Raw genomic sequence first — 14,739 nt, forward strand, 5'->3', positions numbered from 1 at the left:
ATGTATTAATAATAATTGTTTATATTCATATAATAATAATTATTATATTCTTCTTTTTTCTCTTCACTACTACATTTAAGCATAATAACAAACAACAGGAATTATTAACACCATTACATTTTTATAATTATTAACAATATTTTATTAATACATATATGCTATATACACATATGACGCATTATGCTATATATCAATAATATAATGTAATATATGTATATTATAGTTTTTGTTGCTTATATCAATTTATTGTTTATTATTTTATTATTGTATATTATTGATAAATCTCTGCGTTGCGGCAGACTGCTGCCCCCCTGAGCTCAGGAGGAGAAAAACATTCCAAAACATCGCGCGCGCGCACACACACACACGCGCGCGCGCTCAGACTGAAAGAGTGCAGTAAGTTGGGGAGCGCGCGCAGTGCTGCTCTCTCTCTCTCTCTCTCGCGGGCGGAGCTCTGAGTTCGCGGACCGAGGCGCGCGGGCACCGGTATGGCTCCGTTCTCTTTTCAGCTGCGGGAACCTCTCTGTCTCGGGGAATTGAAGGATTTTAACTGGGATTAACCTGGAATAACTGGGACTGAGCCCTGCGCGCGTTCCGAGACGACTCTTCGCTCCGTTCGGTTTGTTTTTGTTGTGTTTGTGTGTGTTGTGTGAGCGCGCGGCCATGCCGGAGAGTGTGAGTGTGTGTGATTTCGTGTGTTTGGCCAGTGAGGACCTGCAGAACCCAAACACATCCGGGTTCCACAGCAGACTGGGAGACTGCAGGAGCACCGTCAGCGCGCTCGAGGAGGTGAGAGAGCACCTACTGTCTCACTGTGAATATTACAGATTACCTGTACACACACCTGAACTGTGTGTGTGTGACGATTACAGATTACCTGTACACACACCTGAACTGTGTGGTGGGAGAGAGTTGGGTTTAAGGAATTGTCAGATATATAGGGCCAGCATTTACCTGTATATAGACTCACCTGTCCTACCAGTACTGTTTCACTGGTAAACAGACTCACCTGTACTTAACTGCATACAGGCTCACCTGTACACAGACACACCTGTAGAGAGATTCACCTCTATACAAATACACCTGTAAACAGACTCACCTATACAGATACACACCTGTACGAAGACTCACCTATACAGATACACACATTAGACAGACTCACCTATACAGATACACACATGTAGACAGACTCACCTATACAGATGCACACATGTAGACAGACTCACCTATACATATACATACATGTAGACAGACTCACGTATACAGATACACACATGTAGACAGACTCACCTATACAGATACACACATGTAGACAGACTCACCTATACAGATACATACATGTAGACAGACTCACCTATACAGATACATACATGTAGACAGACTCACCTATACAGATACATACATGTAGACAGACTCACCTATACAGATACATACATGTATACAGACTCACCTATACAGATACATACATGTATACAGACTCACCTATACAGATACCCGCATGAAGACAGACTCACCTATACAGATACCCGCATGTAGACAGACTCACCTATACAGATACCCGCATGTAGACAGACTCACCTATACAGATACAGGCATGTAGACAGACTCACCTATACAGATACAGGCATGTAGACAGACTCACCTATACAGATACAGGCATGTAGACAGACTCACCTATACAGATACATGCATGTAGACAGACTTACCTAAAGAGAGTATTGCTGGTGTAGTCTTACTTTATACACAGACCTACATGCACACAGACTCACATGTACACACATACACCTGTACACAGACCCACTGTTACACAGACTTACTAATACACAGACTCATCTGCACTTAAACTCATCTGTTCTTGCAGTCACCTGCACAGTCTCACCTGTACACACAGGCAGTGAAATTGCATTAGATGTGCTAAATAAACTTACCTGTGTAGTGTCACATCTCATCTGTTTATAGAACAGATTTCATGTACAGTGTTTAACCTGGACAGAGACTCTCCTGTGCAGAGTCTAAGGGGCCAAGACTCACCTGTACAGTGACTCATGTAGATTAGAGTGAATAGTTTAGTTGTGCTAAACAGTAATATAACTGTAGTAATACATACACCTATACAGAAGACCAGGGTAACACAAGCTTACAGACTAGTGTGTGGGAGAAAAAGAGAGAGAAAAGAATGAAAGTGTGTGTGTAGCCATATTTACTAAGCTGAAATGATCCTCCATTTGTATATTTGAGCCTGGGCAGCATGTGCCAAGAATCCTGAGAGGCTTCTGTTTGTGTGTGTTTGTGTGTGCGCATTTTCTGAGGATTATTTCAGCTCTAATTAAATTACTTCCTGATAGTGCGGATACACAATGTTTACTGCGGTTACATTTATAGGATATATTACATACATATACATATTATATACTTACATATATTATAAACACAAAACATATGATGTTCTTTAACTTCATACTTCTTTCCCGAGAGAAAATAAAGATTGATTGATGGTTACAAAGAACATTATCATTACATATTGGAACTTAAATATAATTCATATGAGATATATATTTAAATATATATGTATAAAAATATAAAGGAACGTACATGAATAATACATTTGGAACATTGTTATTACACAAAAGAACATACATATGTTATGTCTCTGTACAAAGTATGCATTTCTGACTAATTGTGAACACTACCTTCTGTGTGTTTTATAGAAAGAAAGTGAGAGAGAGAGAGAGGAAACCTGGCTGAGCTTTCAAGGGGATCTTTGTTTATAGCTGATGATTATGGACTGTGTGTGTGTTGAGGTCAAGGTGTAGCCTGAATGTGTGTTTGGGTTTTTTAAACCAGTTTGTTTTTGTTTCAATTTGATTGAAGCCTGGCTCGTGCTGTAGTATGCTTCATTTATGTAGGAAGACCACACACACACACACAGTAATAAGGAAAAGGTGTGAATGTGCCTGCTCCATAAAGCCACAGACAGGAAGTGTGTGTGTGTGTGTATAGAGTAATGTAAGTTGTTCAGGAGATGATTCTTAAAAGCAAGCCAAAGTTCACCAAGATTAAATACTCCAGCAGTGAGGAACCTTCAGGACCAAGATGAAGACTTGCTGATCTCTAGGAATAAGAAACTCCATCTCTGTAGCTAGTTGTTCAACTAAAGGTTTAAATAAGTGAATTGGAAACAGTCCAATTAGGATTGGGCAGATTACACTTAACCAGCTTTCCCATTGGTTGAGACTTCACAAGCAGAACTGAAGACTGTCAGATTCATCACCATCTCAATTAGAAAACAACCAATCATATTCTGATTTACACTGAGTAGATCTTAGCCTTATCTGGCTTCATATAGAAAAAGTCTACTCCTTCTTAAACTTCTTCATACATAACTGATTATAAATATAAGCAGCAGCCTAGTGTTGGTTACTTCAGAACTGCTACAACATAGAATATCTTTCACAAGCTTTTGCGTTTAATGTGGAATCCAAAAATAATAAGTAGTTCCAGTGCATTTTCTTTACCTTAGTTATATAATAAATTATAAAATTAATAATATAATAAAATCCCCCAAAAGGGCAAAAAAGGCATTATTGTACACATAGTTCCATGTTGTTGTGGTTTAAACTACGAATGTGAGAATATGCAGGAAGGAACAAAAAACTCGGTGGACCAATCACAGCTGCTGCTGTCTGTGACTCCACCTCTAGTTTTTACTGCTCAGATTCTGATGGCAAATTTTACAACATGCAGCTAATCTTAGCTTTACTTTTATGGAAGAAAGGAAAGGAATTGAACCATGGTCTCCGTGTTTTATGCAGTCGCTGGATTTCTAAAGTGCTGAGCTCTGCTTGCTGAAGGCTGAGATTGTGTGTTGTTTAGGCGTGATGCCGTAACACTGACCCTGTTACTGATAAGCACAGTTGGGACAGAGCCTGATAAGACTGTTTAGAGAAAGAAACAGAGACTCCAGTTGTGTCTGTGTGCTGTAAACAGAGTGGCTGGAGTTCTGGTGTGATTAATAGAGTGCGATTAGAGCACAGCCGTCTGTCTGCAGATCAGCTTCAGCACCATGCTAACCCCCCTCACCCAGTCCACTCTGGTCTGTCCAGCTTACTGAACTCTGTCTCCAGTGAGGTCCAGTCTGAGTGTCTGCGGAGGATCTCTGCACTGCCAGCTAGCAAGTGTTTGAGTTCATCTGCACTCCAGTGTGAATTTCAATCTCACCCCTGTCCTTATTTCACTTCCCAAGAACCTCCAGGCAGTTGCTGTGCACTCTGCTACCTTAGTAACTATTAAGTTCTATCCGGATGGGATTAGTCCTGGGTTATCGTCCAGAACGACCGCGTATGAGTTTTTGTTAGACGTCCTTGGAGAAAATTACAGGCTGAATTACCTGCTGTTTTTTGCTGAACCCCGTGGTTCTCCGGTAATTTTATTCCTTTCCAGACTCACATCTCTGATTTTTGTTACCTCGCGTTTTTAAAATAACTATTTGTCCACTGCCATGCACCGTAATTACACTTTGGGCACGCATTTCCACAGAGATCCACGTAAACACAACAGCATGTGGAAATGGAGGAGCTACTGAACACGATGTCACGTGACCGAGAAAGCCAAAAAACTCACTGGTCCTCCTGTTTTTTCAACTGCAGTTTGCATGCAAGAGTTTTATCACTGAGTAGAAGTGTGAAATATTTTTCACAGACGTCCCCCGGAGAAACTAATCACATCCTGATAGGTCTCTGTTAGTAACTTTACACTACACTACAGACAATTAGGTGACTAGTAGTTCCTATTGTAGAAAACAATTTAGCGATAAACAGAGTGAAAAGCAACACATTCATTTTCTCAACTTCACATAAATTAATAATAAAAAGTAGTAAAACAACATCCTAAACCAGTTGGCCCAAGAAATCCTTCAGCCCAGTTTTAGACAAGGGGGTCCGAGGTCCACAGATTCTGATCTCTGAACTTCTATTTTTCTTCCACATTCTCACTACAAAGAAAGTACTCCAGAGTTTGTTTCGTTTGAAATGTACACGTGTGAAAACGTCCTAAAACTTCCTAAAAGTTAAAGCTTAATGTTAGCTGTTGTGTGTTGTCATGTTTTAGCCAAAGATGTTCAAAGTATTCACGTTCATTGATCAGGTGAAAATATAGATACTAGGGCTTAAAAATACTTTTGAAGAAGATGAAGTATCAACTGTTGGTCACTAAATGAATTGACCTGCAAATAGGGTTGCAGCGGTAACCGGTTTCACGGTATACCATGGTATTAAAATGCACGGTTATCATACCGTGTGTGTTTGCTTATTACCGGTAAAACGCAAGCCAGCGGAGAAACTAACCCGCGCATGCGCAACTCTGCTCCGCTTCAGCTCCTCAGCACACAGCGTTGAGAACAGCAGAAAGTGCATCAGACTAAACAAATCTCCGTCCGCCTTAAAAAAGGCTAAACTAAAATCAGCAGTGTGGGACTATTTCGGATACCCGCCGAACGCACCCGAGGATGGTTATCTGATTTGTAATCAATGTGGACGTAAAGTCACAGCTAAAGGTGGACATACGTCAAACCTGTTCTCCCATCTCCAAGAACACCACCCCGCCGTGCAGCGCAAAGTATGTGTTAAGTTTATAATTTTAATCTGAACCTAAATAAAACCTCTTTGTAGTCGTGCACAACCCATGTGGGAAGCGCCCGCAAAAGCGCTGAGTTATCCGAAATTTGGGCACGCAGGTACAGGCGTGAAGTGCGTGCTACGATGGATTCACGTGTCCGTGTAAAGGTGCTGGCCGGACTGGATGTGAAAGACGCCATTCATTTACATGCGTTCATTTTCAAATCCTGACGTGCCTGTTTTTATGTGTTAAAACCAGACTCGGTGTGAGAGCCTTAGAATAGAAATCTCTATTGTGAGGATCATGTCAGAAATAAATCCCCTCTTTCTGCAGTATCTGGTTATATACCAACTTGGCAGTAAAACGGACGTTTACAACAGTTGTTGATCAGACACTGACCCAGGCTCAGTTTATCAGATATTAAATAATTTAAACTTAAATAATTGTACTGAATAGTTTAAACACAGGATCTTTACTTCTTAGAGGACATGTAATGTGTGTAACGTGTGTGTGTGTGTGTGTATATATATATATATATATTATATATATTTATATATATATATTTTTTATATACACTCTTAATGCCCTTAAGAGTAGTGGAAAAAACTAATTTCCTTCACCTGATGGTGTACAGCTTATTTTTTTTAAGGAGACATTAAATTATAATTGTTCCAGGTTTCTACAATAAATAGTTAATTGAACAAAAAAACCTTTGTTGTAATTTCTTTATGGGTCAGTTTAATAATATATGTAACAAACTGTGATACCGTGATAACCGTGATACCGCGGTATTTTCTGAGACGGTTATCATACCGTGAAAATCTCATATCGTTGCAACCCTACCTGCAAATAAAGACTTTGGTTAAACATCTTAAACTTTCAGTTAACAAGTGTTACTAATTAGACCTGTTAGCTAGATAGAGTTAGTTCTAATTAAAAATGCTAGTTAAAGTCTGTTTGGTAAGAGTTAGCATGTTTAGCTTTTCATGAACATATTAATTAAATGAAACATATTAGCTGGAGTGACCCTAAATAAAACCTGTTAGCTGGAGTTAAAATGAGGGGGAGGTACTTTAACCCAAATAGAATTTTAGTTTAATCTTTAAGGTCATGATGGACTGACCTTGAGTCTCAGATAAGTGTGTGTATTTGTGTGTGTTTGTGCATGTTTGGTCTGTTTTCGGTTTCCTGAGGGTAAATCTGAACAGTTAGGCCTTTCTGTTCACACACACTGTGTATTTGGGCAGTAGTTACTTATGATTACTAGAGTGGTGTTTATGTTGTATATACATGTGCTATACATAAATGCTAAAAAAAGGTCTTAGACTTTTAATAATAGTGATATGAGATGTATAAAGATATCTACTCTACCTTGTACAGTATATGAAGAACACCGCTACCTGCCAAAGAACCTTTTAGACAGTAATGTCTAAATAGAACTGTTGAACATCTTTTTAAGAGCTCATAGATTACACTATATGGAGAAAAGTATTGGATCACAACTCTAACTAGATAGAATTTAGGTGTTTGATTCAGTTCCATTAGCACAGGTGTATCAAGCCCATAGCCATGCAGTCTGCCTTTACTGACATTAGTGAAATAATGGAGTGGATCTGTAATATGATGGCACCACTGCAATTGTCAGCTGTTGAAATTTCTTCCCTTCTAGATATTCCACTATCAGCTGTGTGCAACTATTATTGAAAAGCTTCGGAAGAAGCAACTCAGCCAATAAGTGTCCGACCACGAAAAGTTATAGAGCGCCGTGTCCGAGTGCTGAACTTTGAAATGGAACGTCATAAAAGCTCCTGTTGATGGAATGTGTGTTTCAATACTTCATAATACTTGTCCATATAATGCAGGGGGTTAACAATAGGCGGCCTACGTGCCAGATGTGGCCCAAAAGCATGAAACTCCTGTCTCTCTGTCGCCCTCGGTGTGACTTTAGTTTCCTGTTTTTCCGTCTGTTCTTGGGCTCCCTATCTAGAGTTTTTTCCCGGCTGTATCCCAATTCACTAACCAGGGCAGCGGTAGTCTATTGGACTGTGACCCTGACTACACGGGTTCGATCCCTCGTGAGGAGCAGTGTGTTTATTTATTCATATTTTCTTTTCTTCTTGGGTTTACCTGCCTTGAGATCAACTGTTTTGCAGTTGGGTTCAACAACCCTCTGGGCTGGAGAGCTACTAGTCTGTAGCACTCCATCCCACTACACTTCATTTTCCAAAACAGAATTTTTTTATGGCACGCCATGTAATGGCTTGGAAAACATCTGGCCTGCGGCCAATCTTAATTGCCGACCCCTGATATAGTGTAAGGGAAATTTGTATAGACATAGGAAGTTTTGATTCAGCCCTGAGAGCAAGAGCGTCAGTGAGGTTATGAATTTACCCAGTAGGCCTATCTAAAGATAAACTGTATAGGTTAAATAACCTGTTAAGCATGTTTTCTTTTGTTTTTGTGTGTAACTTATCCTATCTAGAGTCTCATACCTTATCATAAGGGTGTGTGTGGAGTGTGTTTGGGTGTCTGAGTGAGAGTGGTTACATGACTGACATTTGTTGTTGAGTCACCTGTCTGTGGTGAGTGTGTGTTTGTGTGTGTGTGTGTGTGTATTCATAGGAGGAAATGAGTTCAAACATCTATGTTATGTATTCTGTATAATTCAATATTAACGGTTGTGTGTGTGTGTGTGTATTCATGCAGTCTCTGGAGACTGACCTGAGCTGTCTGCAGAGGATGAAGAAGATGGTGAAGAGCATCCACGCCACCGGACTTAGTGAGTTCTAAACTTAATAAAAAAAAGTACCTCGTGCTTCCTTACTGGCCACTTTATTAGAAACTCCAACTGTGTACGTGTATGTGTTCTAAGAAATGGGGGCTTAAAGCTGTTTCTCGTTGTGAATTCTGATAAAAATGAGTCAGAAACTTACAGTTCAGCAAGTCTCCACCCATCTCTTTCTTTTGCTCTCTCTCTGTCTCTCTTTCTCTCCCCCTCCCCGTCTCTCTCGACCTTTCTTCTTTAACCAGCATCAGATGCTTTATTCTTTAACCAGCATCAGATGCTTTATTCCGGTAATCCCACAGCGAGGCCCCATTTTCTGCCCCCCTTTTTTTCTTTTTATTTTCTCTCTCTCTCTCCTTTTCTTCTCTCTCTCTTGCTCTCGCTCCCGAGCTGACGTTGTGACTCATGGCCCCCCTCTCTCTCTTTCCTAACTCTTTCCTGTCAGTTTTAAGCCGCCTCCCCTCTCTTGCAAAGTGGTGGTCTGTAAATCATCACTTGCTCTCTGTGTGTGTGTGTTTTAATAGCGAAAGAGAGAGAGAGAGAGAGCTAAATATTTATTCATTTGATTCAGGTGGTTCTGTTTGTACCTGCCATTAACATGTGTTTTTGGTAATCACCTCATGTTCGTATTTCTCTTAATTTCTGCATTTAAAGTAGTGGTGCTCTGATCTACATTTTTTTCAGTTCCAATCAGATTCCAGCACACAACTGCCGATACAATATGTATACACCCACAAAAGCTATTTCCAAATTAATATTATTTTAGCAAGATAAAGCTGAAACATAAATAAACCACAGAGCACATGTGAAATGAATTTTGGGTGTATTAAAACACGATAAAAAGTACTTACCTTTGATGAATAGCACACCTCCGCTCTCCTGCAGTTTTCTAAGATCCAGTATTTTGTGCACTTTTCCAGGCTTTTACAATGGGTGATACGGGGCATATTTTAACCTGCAGATAAATTGCTTTTCATACTGTTATCCAGGCTCAAACTAGCTCCACACATTTAAAACAAGGCATTTAGAACTTAAAAAGTGCACAAGAAGTTCAATAAAAGCCACTGTTTACATCCCATAGTTTAGGTAAATCTCCGGGCGGTGCCATCTTAAATTTAAGTCACAGTAAGTCAACCGTTGAGCACGAATTTTAACATTTCTGAGCAATGTTTATGTAATTTGTTGTTGGTTGTTTGCATTATAATATTGACAGTAACCAGATATTTTCAGCAACAGCAGGAATTCAGGCATTGACAAGGAATTCATTTTGCAATCTGCTCAACTATCCTACCTGTTTGTTCGTCCTCGACTAATTGTAACTAACATTTAAGATGGTGACACTTTAACAGTGGCTTTTAATAAACTTCTTGTGCACTTTTAAAATGTCAGGGCTCCCCGGATACCACCAATAAGGTGTGGAGCTACTTTGAGCCTGTATAACAGTGTAAAAAGCGATCCGCAGGGGCAAAATATGCCTCATATCACCCAGTCTAAGGGCAAGGTGCACAAAATACTGAATCTCAGAAAGCTGTGCGAGAGCGGAGGTGGGCTATTCAACAAAGGTAAGAGCTTTTTATAATGTTTTACTACACTTCAAGTTCAGTTCTCCTTTAAGAACACAAATACACTGAAGCATACCCTGTGAATAGACTGTAGTTTTTAAAAGCACGACTAAAGGCGTTTTCACACCAAGTCACTCCAGTGTATTTTTGCTCTCTCTGCTATGGAAATGGGACATAGAGAAGCCACAGATCTCATAAATGTCCACTCTTTTAATTTATATATCTGTTTTCTTCTCCTTTTATCTGCTCTTTAAATTCCTCCTCCACGTTGTGGTCGTAATGGAGCATGAACAGACAGGGTTGTTTATAAAATGACCAGATAAAGGGGCATGTTATAGTCACCCTTCCCCAGCCATTCAGCTCTGCTTCTTTAAATTCTGCAGTTTTATAGACAGTGTGCTGATCTGTGCTGACTAAGATTTTCTCTTCTGCTGCCTTTTATTTGATGGTCCTTTTTAATCAGACTCCTATTAAAATTTACACAAAGTCGCAGTCTGTTTTCAACTCTGAAAGACATAATTAGTATACAGCTCTGAAAAAAACTAGTTTTAGTTTCTGAATCAGTTTCTCTGATTTTGTTATTCATAGGTATATGTTTGAGTAAAGTTCATAAAGTTTTAAGAGTTCAAGAATTTGGTGGAATAACTCTGGTTTTTAATCACAGTTTTCATGCATTTTGGCATGTTCTCCTCCACCAGTCTTACACACTGCTTTTGAATAACTTTATGCCACTCTTGGTCCAAGAATTTAAGCAGTTTAGTTATTCGTGTTCATTTTTAAGACTTGACAAATCAGATGCAGCGTTTTCCACGAAAGAGCCTTTACAGTCTTCTGCCTGATCAGTGTGGGTTTAGTCGTTGAATTGCTGTACAGGATCCAACACTGTGCTGAAAGGTCATGAGCTGTACTGAAAGGTCATGACTGCTGAGTAGGGATTGTGTGTGTGTGTGTTTACAGCTGTGTGAAAGCTGCTGTACTGATCTGCTGTGCTAGATCAGCACTAATCACTCCTAGAGCTGACTCAACACAACAATCACAGCAATGTTCCTCATAATAAGCAATTGTGCAGAATCTGTTTATTTTTGGACATTTTATGAGCCCAAACTGCTACAATCATATTTATCAGGTGTGAACCTGCATAATGAAGCCTAGAATAGCAGGTTAGCAACAATGCTTACAGGCAGACATAGCCAGGTTAAAGATGCAATGCTAATGGTGTGGTTGACTGTGATACTAACGATTGTTCTAAGCTGGATGACTTGCTTATCTTTGCCAGCAGGCAGAGGTCACCACACAGTTAATGTATCATGTCTGTTAATTACTCTAAATTTACTCTTGAGCTATTAAACCTAGAATACCAGCATGTAGCTGCTCACAGTGACATCAGGTTCAGTGAGCAGATCGCTCCTATGGATCAGCCGAATAGCACAATAGCCCATTTAGCAATTTTTTCAATAGAAGGATTGATATCTAATCCTAATGTCAATTTGGTGCATCCCTGAATTAATCTTAAGCAATATATCATACACATTATGATATTTACATTATTTTAGTATTTAGGTCTGCTACTTGTAAAATGCATAGCTTATTTTATGTATTTGGTATTTGTGCAACGTTTGCATTCCAGAAATTATTTTGCATAACTAAAACATTATTATTCTTATTATTCATATTATGCAGTATAGAAATTAATCATTATTCATATTATATGTTCTACAGGTCACGTGGAGAGTAAGGAGCAGTACACTGAGGTTTTAGAGAATCTGGGGAACAGTCATCTCTCTCAGGACAATAACGAAATCTCCACTGGCTTCCTGAACCTGGCTGTTTTCACACGGGAGGTTACAACACTCTTCAAAACACTGGTAAACACACACAAACACTCATATGGATATAATGCATGCGAACATTTAGCAGTAGATATACATTCCGTTCTAGAAGTTGATGTGTTGAAGCAGAAAAATGGACAAACAGAAACTGAGACACTTTGTAAAGAACCAAACTGAGATCTAGAAGCCTGGATCAGAATTATTACTGAACTTCAGGAAGAATCCTCCAACTCTACATCCTCTTATTATAAAAGGGACTGAGGTAGAAAGTAGTGATCGACTGATACGGGTTTTTTGATGGCCAATACCAATATTTAGACAGCAGTAGTGGCCAATGGCCGATATTTAAAGCCAATATTCCAATTGAATAAAATACAATAATAATACTAGTAAACAAGACAAGATAAAATACAACATTGTAGTGCACTTAATATACACAAGCAGAGCAGCATCGCTATGTTTTTAAAAATGAACATTTATCTAAAAAAAAAAAACAACTGTAACGACTGGAAATACTAAATAACACAAGGTATCTGGGGTACAACTAACAACTCACACAGGGGGCGCTCTAACAGACAGAATGACAGAGCTGCCCACAGCATTTGGCCGATGCCGATATGTAAATATCGGTCAATATCTAAAAAAAAAAAAATTAATCGGCTGGCCGATAAATCTGTGTAGAAAGGGTCAGCAACTACAGATTTCTGGGACTGCAGGTTACATCTGACCTGAACTGGACTCTTCACACCACAGCCACAGTGAAAAAGTACAGCAAGGGCTGCTCAGAAAAGCTGGGCTGAACCATCTCCCTCTCACTCAGGCCTATAGGGGACTGACTCACCACAGGTATCACTGTCTGGTATGGTAACAGAGTGGACGGCTCTGCACAGAGTTATAAAGATGGCAGATAGGATTATAGAGTCTATGGAACTTTCTTCATCTGAGACTCACTCGGCCCGGCTCACTCTCTGCTCAGACGTAAACACTGCTCATACAGTTTAAGGCATGGCAGAGCAGACAGCATTATCACTCATAGGACACGCTTTTTAAACGTAGGAATAAGAATTCCAATGTGTCTGTACACAAATGAAAAAAGAAATAAAAAAACTTGACCTTGGCCTTGAACATCTCCACAACATCAGGCAGATCCTGTGGGCTGTAAGAGGACATAGGCTTAGCTTCCTGAGGCTTGTTGATGCTAATGGAGGCTCCACCCATCTCACAACTTACAGGAACTAAAGGATCTGCCTTAACATTAGATTTGGGGCCAGATACCACAGGACACCTTCAGAGGTTCTAATGTCATGGTGGTTATATATACTGGAATATTATTATTAAATAGAGGTACTTTATATACATTTAGGTCATTGGTATAACCTCACATCCTGATGAGGTAATAACAGACCTCTGTGTGTGTGTGTGTGTCTGACAGGTTATTTATGAATGAAAAGCACTTTGGCTCCTGCTGAACAGTAAAAGTTCACTAGGGACCAGGAGGTGTGTGTGTATGCGTGTGTGTAGCAGCTGCAGCCACTAAAACCGGTCCATTCTGGCTTTCCATTTTAATTTATTCCAGACCCAAGCACGTGATTGGGTGGCCCCTGACCCCCAACCTGTCAATCAAATAGGTCACCCGGGATACACAGGAGAAACTGGGCTATAAAAACAAACTACATGTGATTCACTGCCTCTCTCTTTCTCTCTCTATCTCTTTCTCGCTCTCTCTCTCTTTCTCTCTCTCTCTCTCTCTCTCTCTAAGAGAGCAGTTTCTGCTGCAGACCTTTTTATTGTCCAGTTAGAGGTTTGGTGTTCGGGGTAACTCCACACCTCAGAGTGATCCAGGTCGGCTGAGGATACAGTCTGACCAGTTTGCTTTAAAGGGCTGATATCAGGGAAAATCAGAGCATACCTAAAGCTGCATTTACACTGCTCCATCACATCAAAGCACAGGGATGTATCCATTCATTTCCAATGGGAAGCGTCAACTCCGTCAGACACAGTTGCGCAGTGCATCATGGGTCTGACGCGTTGAGTGTTCTTGGCACAGTGTATGAAAACATTTATCTCAGAGACGCATGAAAGAAAAGCTAATCACTGTGGTTTCAGGCTTCCCTGTTGTTTATGATCAATCCTGGCTGATTTACAGGGACTCTGATCAGCGTAATACAGAAACAAATACAAAACCATTTCCCATTTATTAAATCGATTTAATTGGACGACGCAGGGAATGCCTTTGTAATGCCCACATGTGACCAGGAGGGGGGCAGTGCGTTTATGTGCGTTCATGTGCTTTGACGAGATGGAGTAGTGTAAATGCAGTGTAATAAAATAAACGGTTCTAGTACGTATGCACTGCTGTTAGGTTCTATCTTTACCACAGGCATTGAAACCAAAGGCCACGTTCTGCAGTAGCACGCTCCTCCCTCAACATGGTGATATAATGCATCAGCCGAAATCACCTTTATTTACAGCTAAGGCTGAGAATTATGATGGAAACAGTGGAAGTCTTGCATTTGTCGTTAACATAAGCAAATCGTCTTTCATGGTAAACTACTCCTGTTGTGTGTGGAGGGTTGGTTCAGGTCACTGCTGCTTTTGGCACTGAGCCACCATGATGTCACTCTATTCAGTGAGTGTTTTGGGTGTGTGTGGGAGTGTATTCTCTTCACAAACAAGCAAGTGCTGGAGCTAAATGTCTGTAGATTGATTGCATGGATGTCTGTTAAATGAATGGATGGAGCTAAATGTCTGTTGGGTGAATGGGTGGAGCTAAATGTGTTGGATGGATGGATGAAGCTAAATGTCTGTTGGAATAATAGGTGGAGGTAAATGTCTGTTGGATTAATAGGTGGAGGTAAATGTCTGTTGGATTAATAGGTGGAGCTAAATGTCTGTTGGATTAATAGGTGGAGGTAAATGTCTGTTGGATTAATAGGTGGAGCTAAATGTC

At 40.0% G+C, this 14,739-nt stretch overlaps 1 protein-coding gene across 2 annotated transcripts in view; it reads left to right on the forward strand.

The window, feature by feature from the left end:
* Positions 1-383: 383 nt before the first annotated feature.
* The window catches only part of asap3 (ArfGAP with SH3 domain, ankyrin repeat and PH domain 3), a 50,604-nt gene continuing 36,248 nt past the window's right edge, over positions 384-14,739 (forward strand). For both annotated transcript variants that reach the window (XM_022668599.2, XM_049463894.1), the window contains exons 1-3: positions 384-789; positions 8,320-8,392; positions 11,680-11,825. In XM_022668599.2, the coding sequence (XP_022524320.2) occupies positions 664-789; positions 8,320-8,392; positions 11,680-11,825 (345 nt within the window). In that variant the 5' untranslated portion in view covers positions 384-663. The remainder of the gene's footprint in view (positions 790-8,319; positions 8,393-11,679; positions 11,826-14,739) is intronic.

This window comes from Astyanax mexicanus, chromosome 14 (genome assembly GCF_023375975.1).
Source record: "Astyanax mexicanus isolate ESR-SI-001 chromosome 14, AstMex3_surface, whole genome shotgun sequence".
Classification (NCBI taxonomy): domain Eukaryota; kingdom Metazoa; phylum Chordata; class Actinopteri; order Characiformes; family Acestrorhamphidae; genus Astyanax; species Astyanax mexicanus.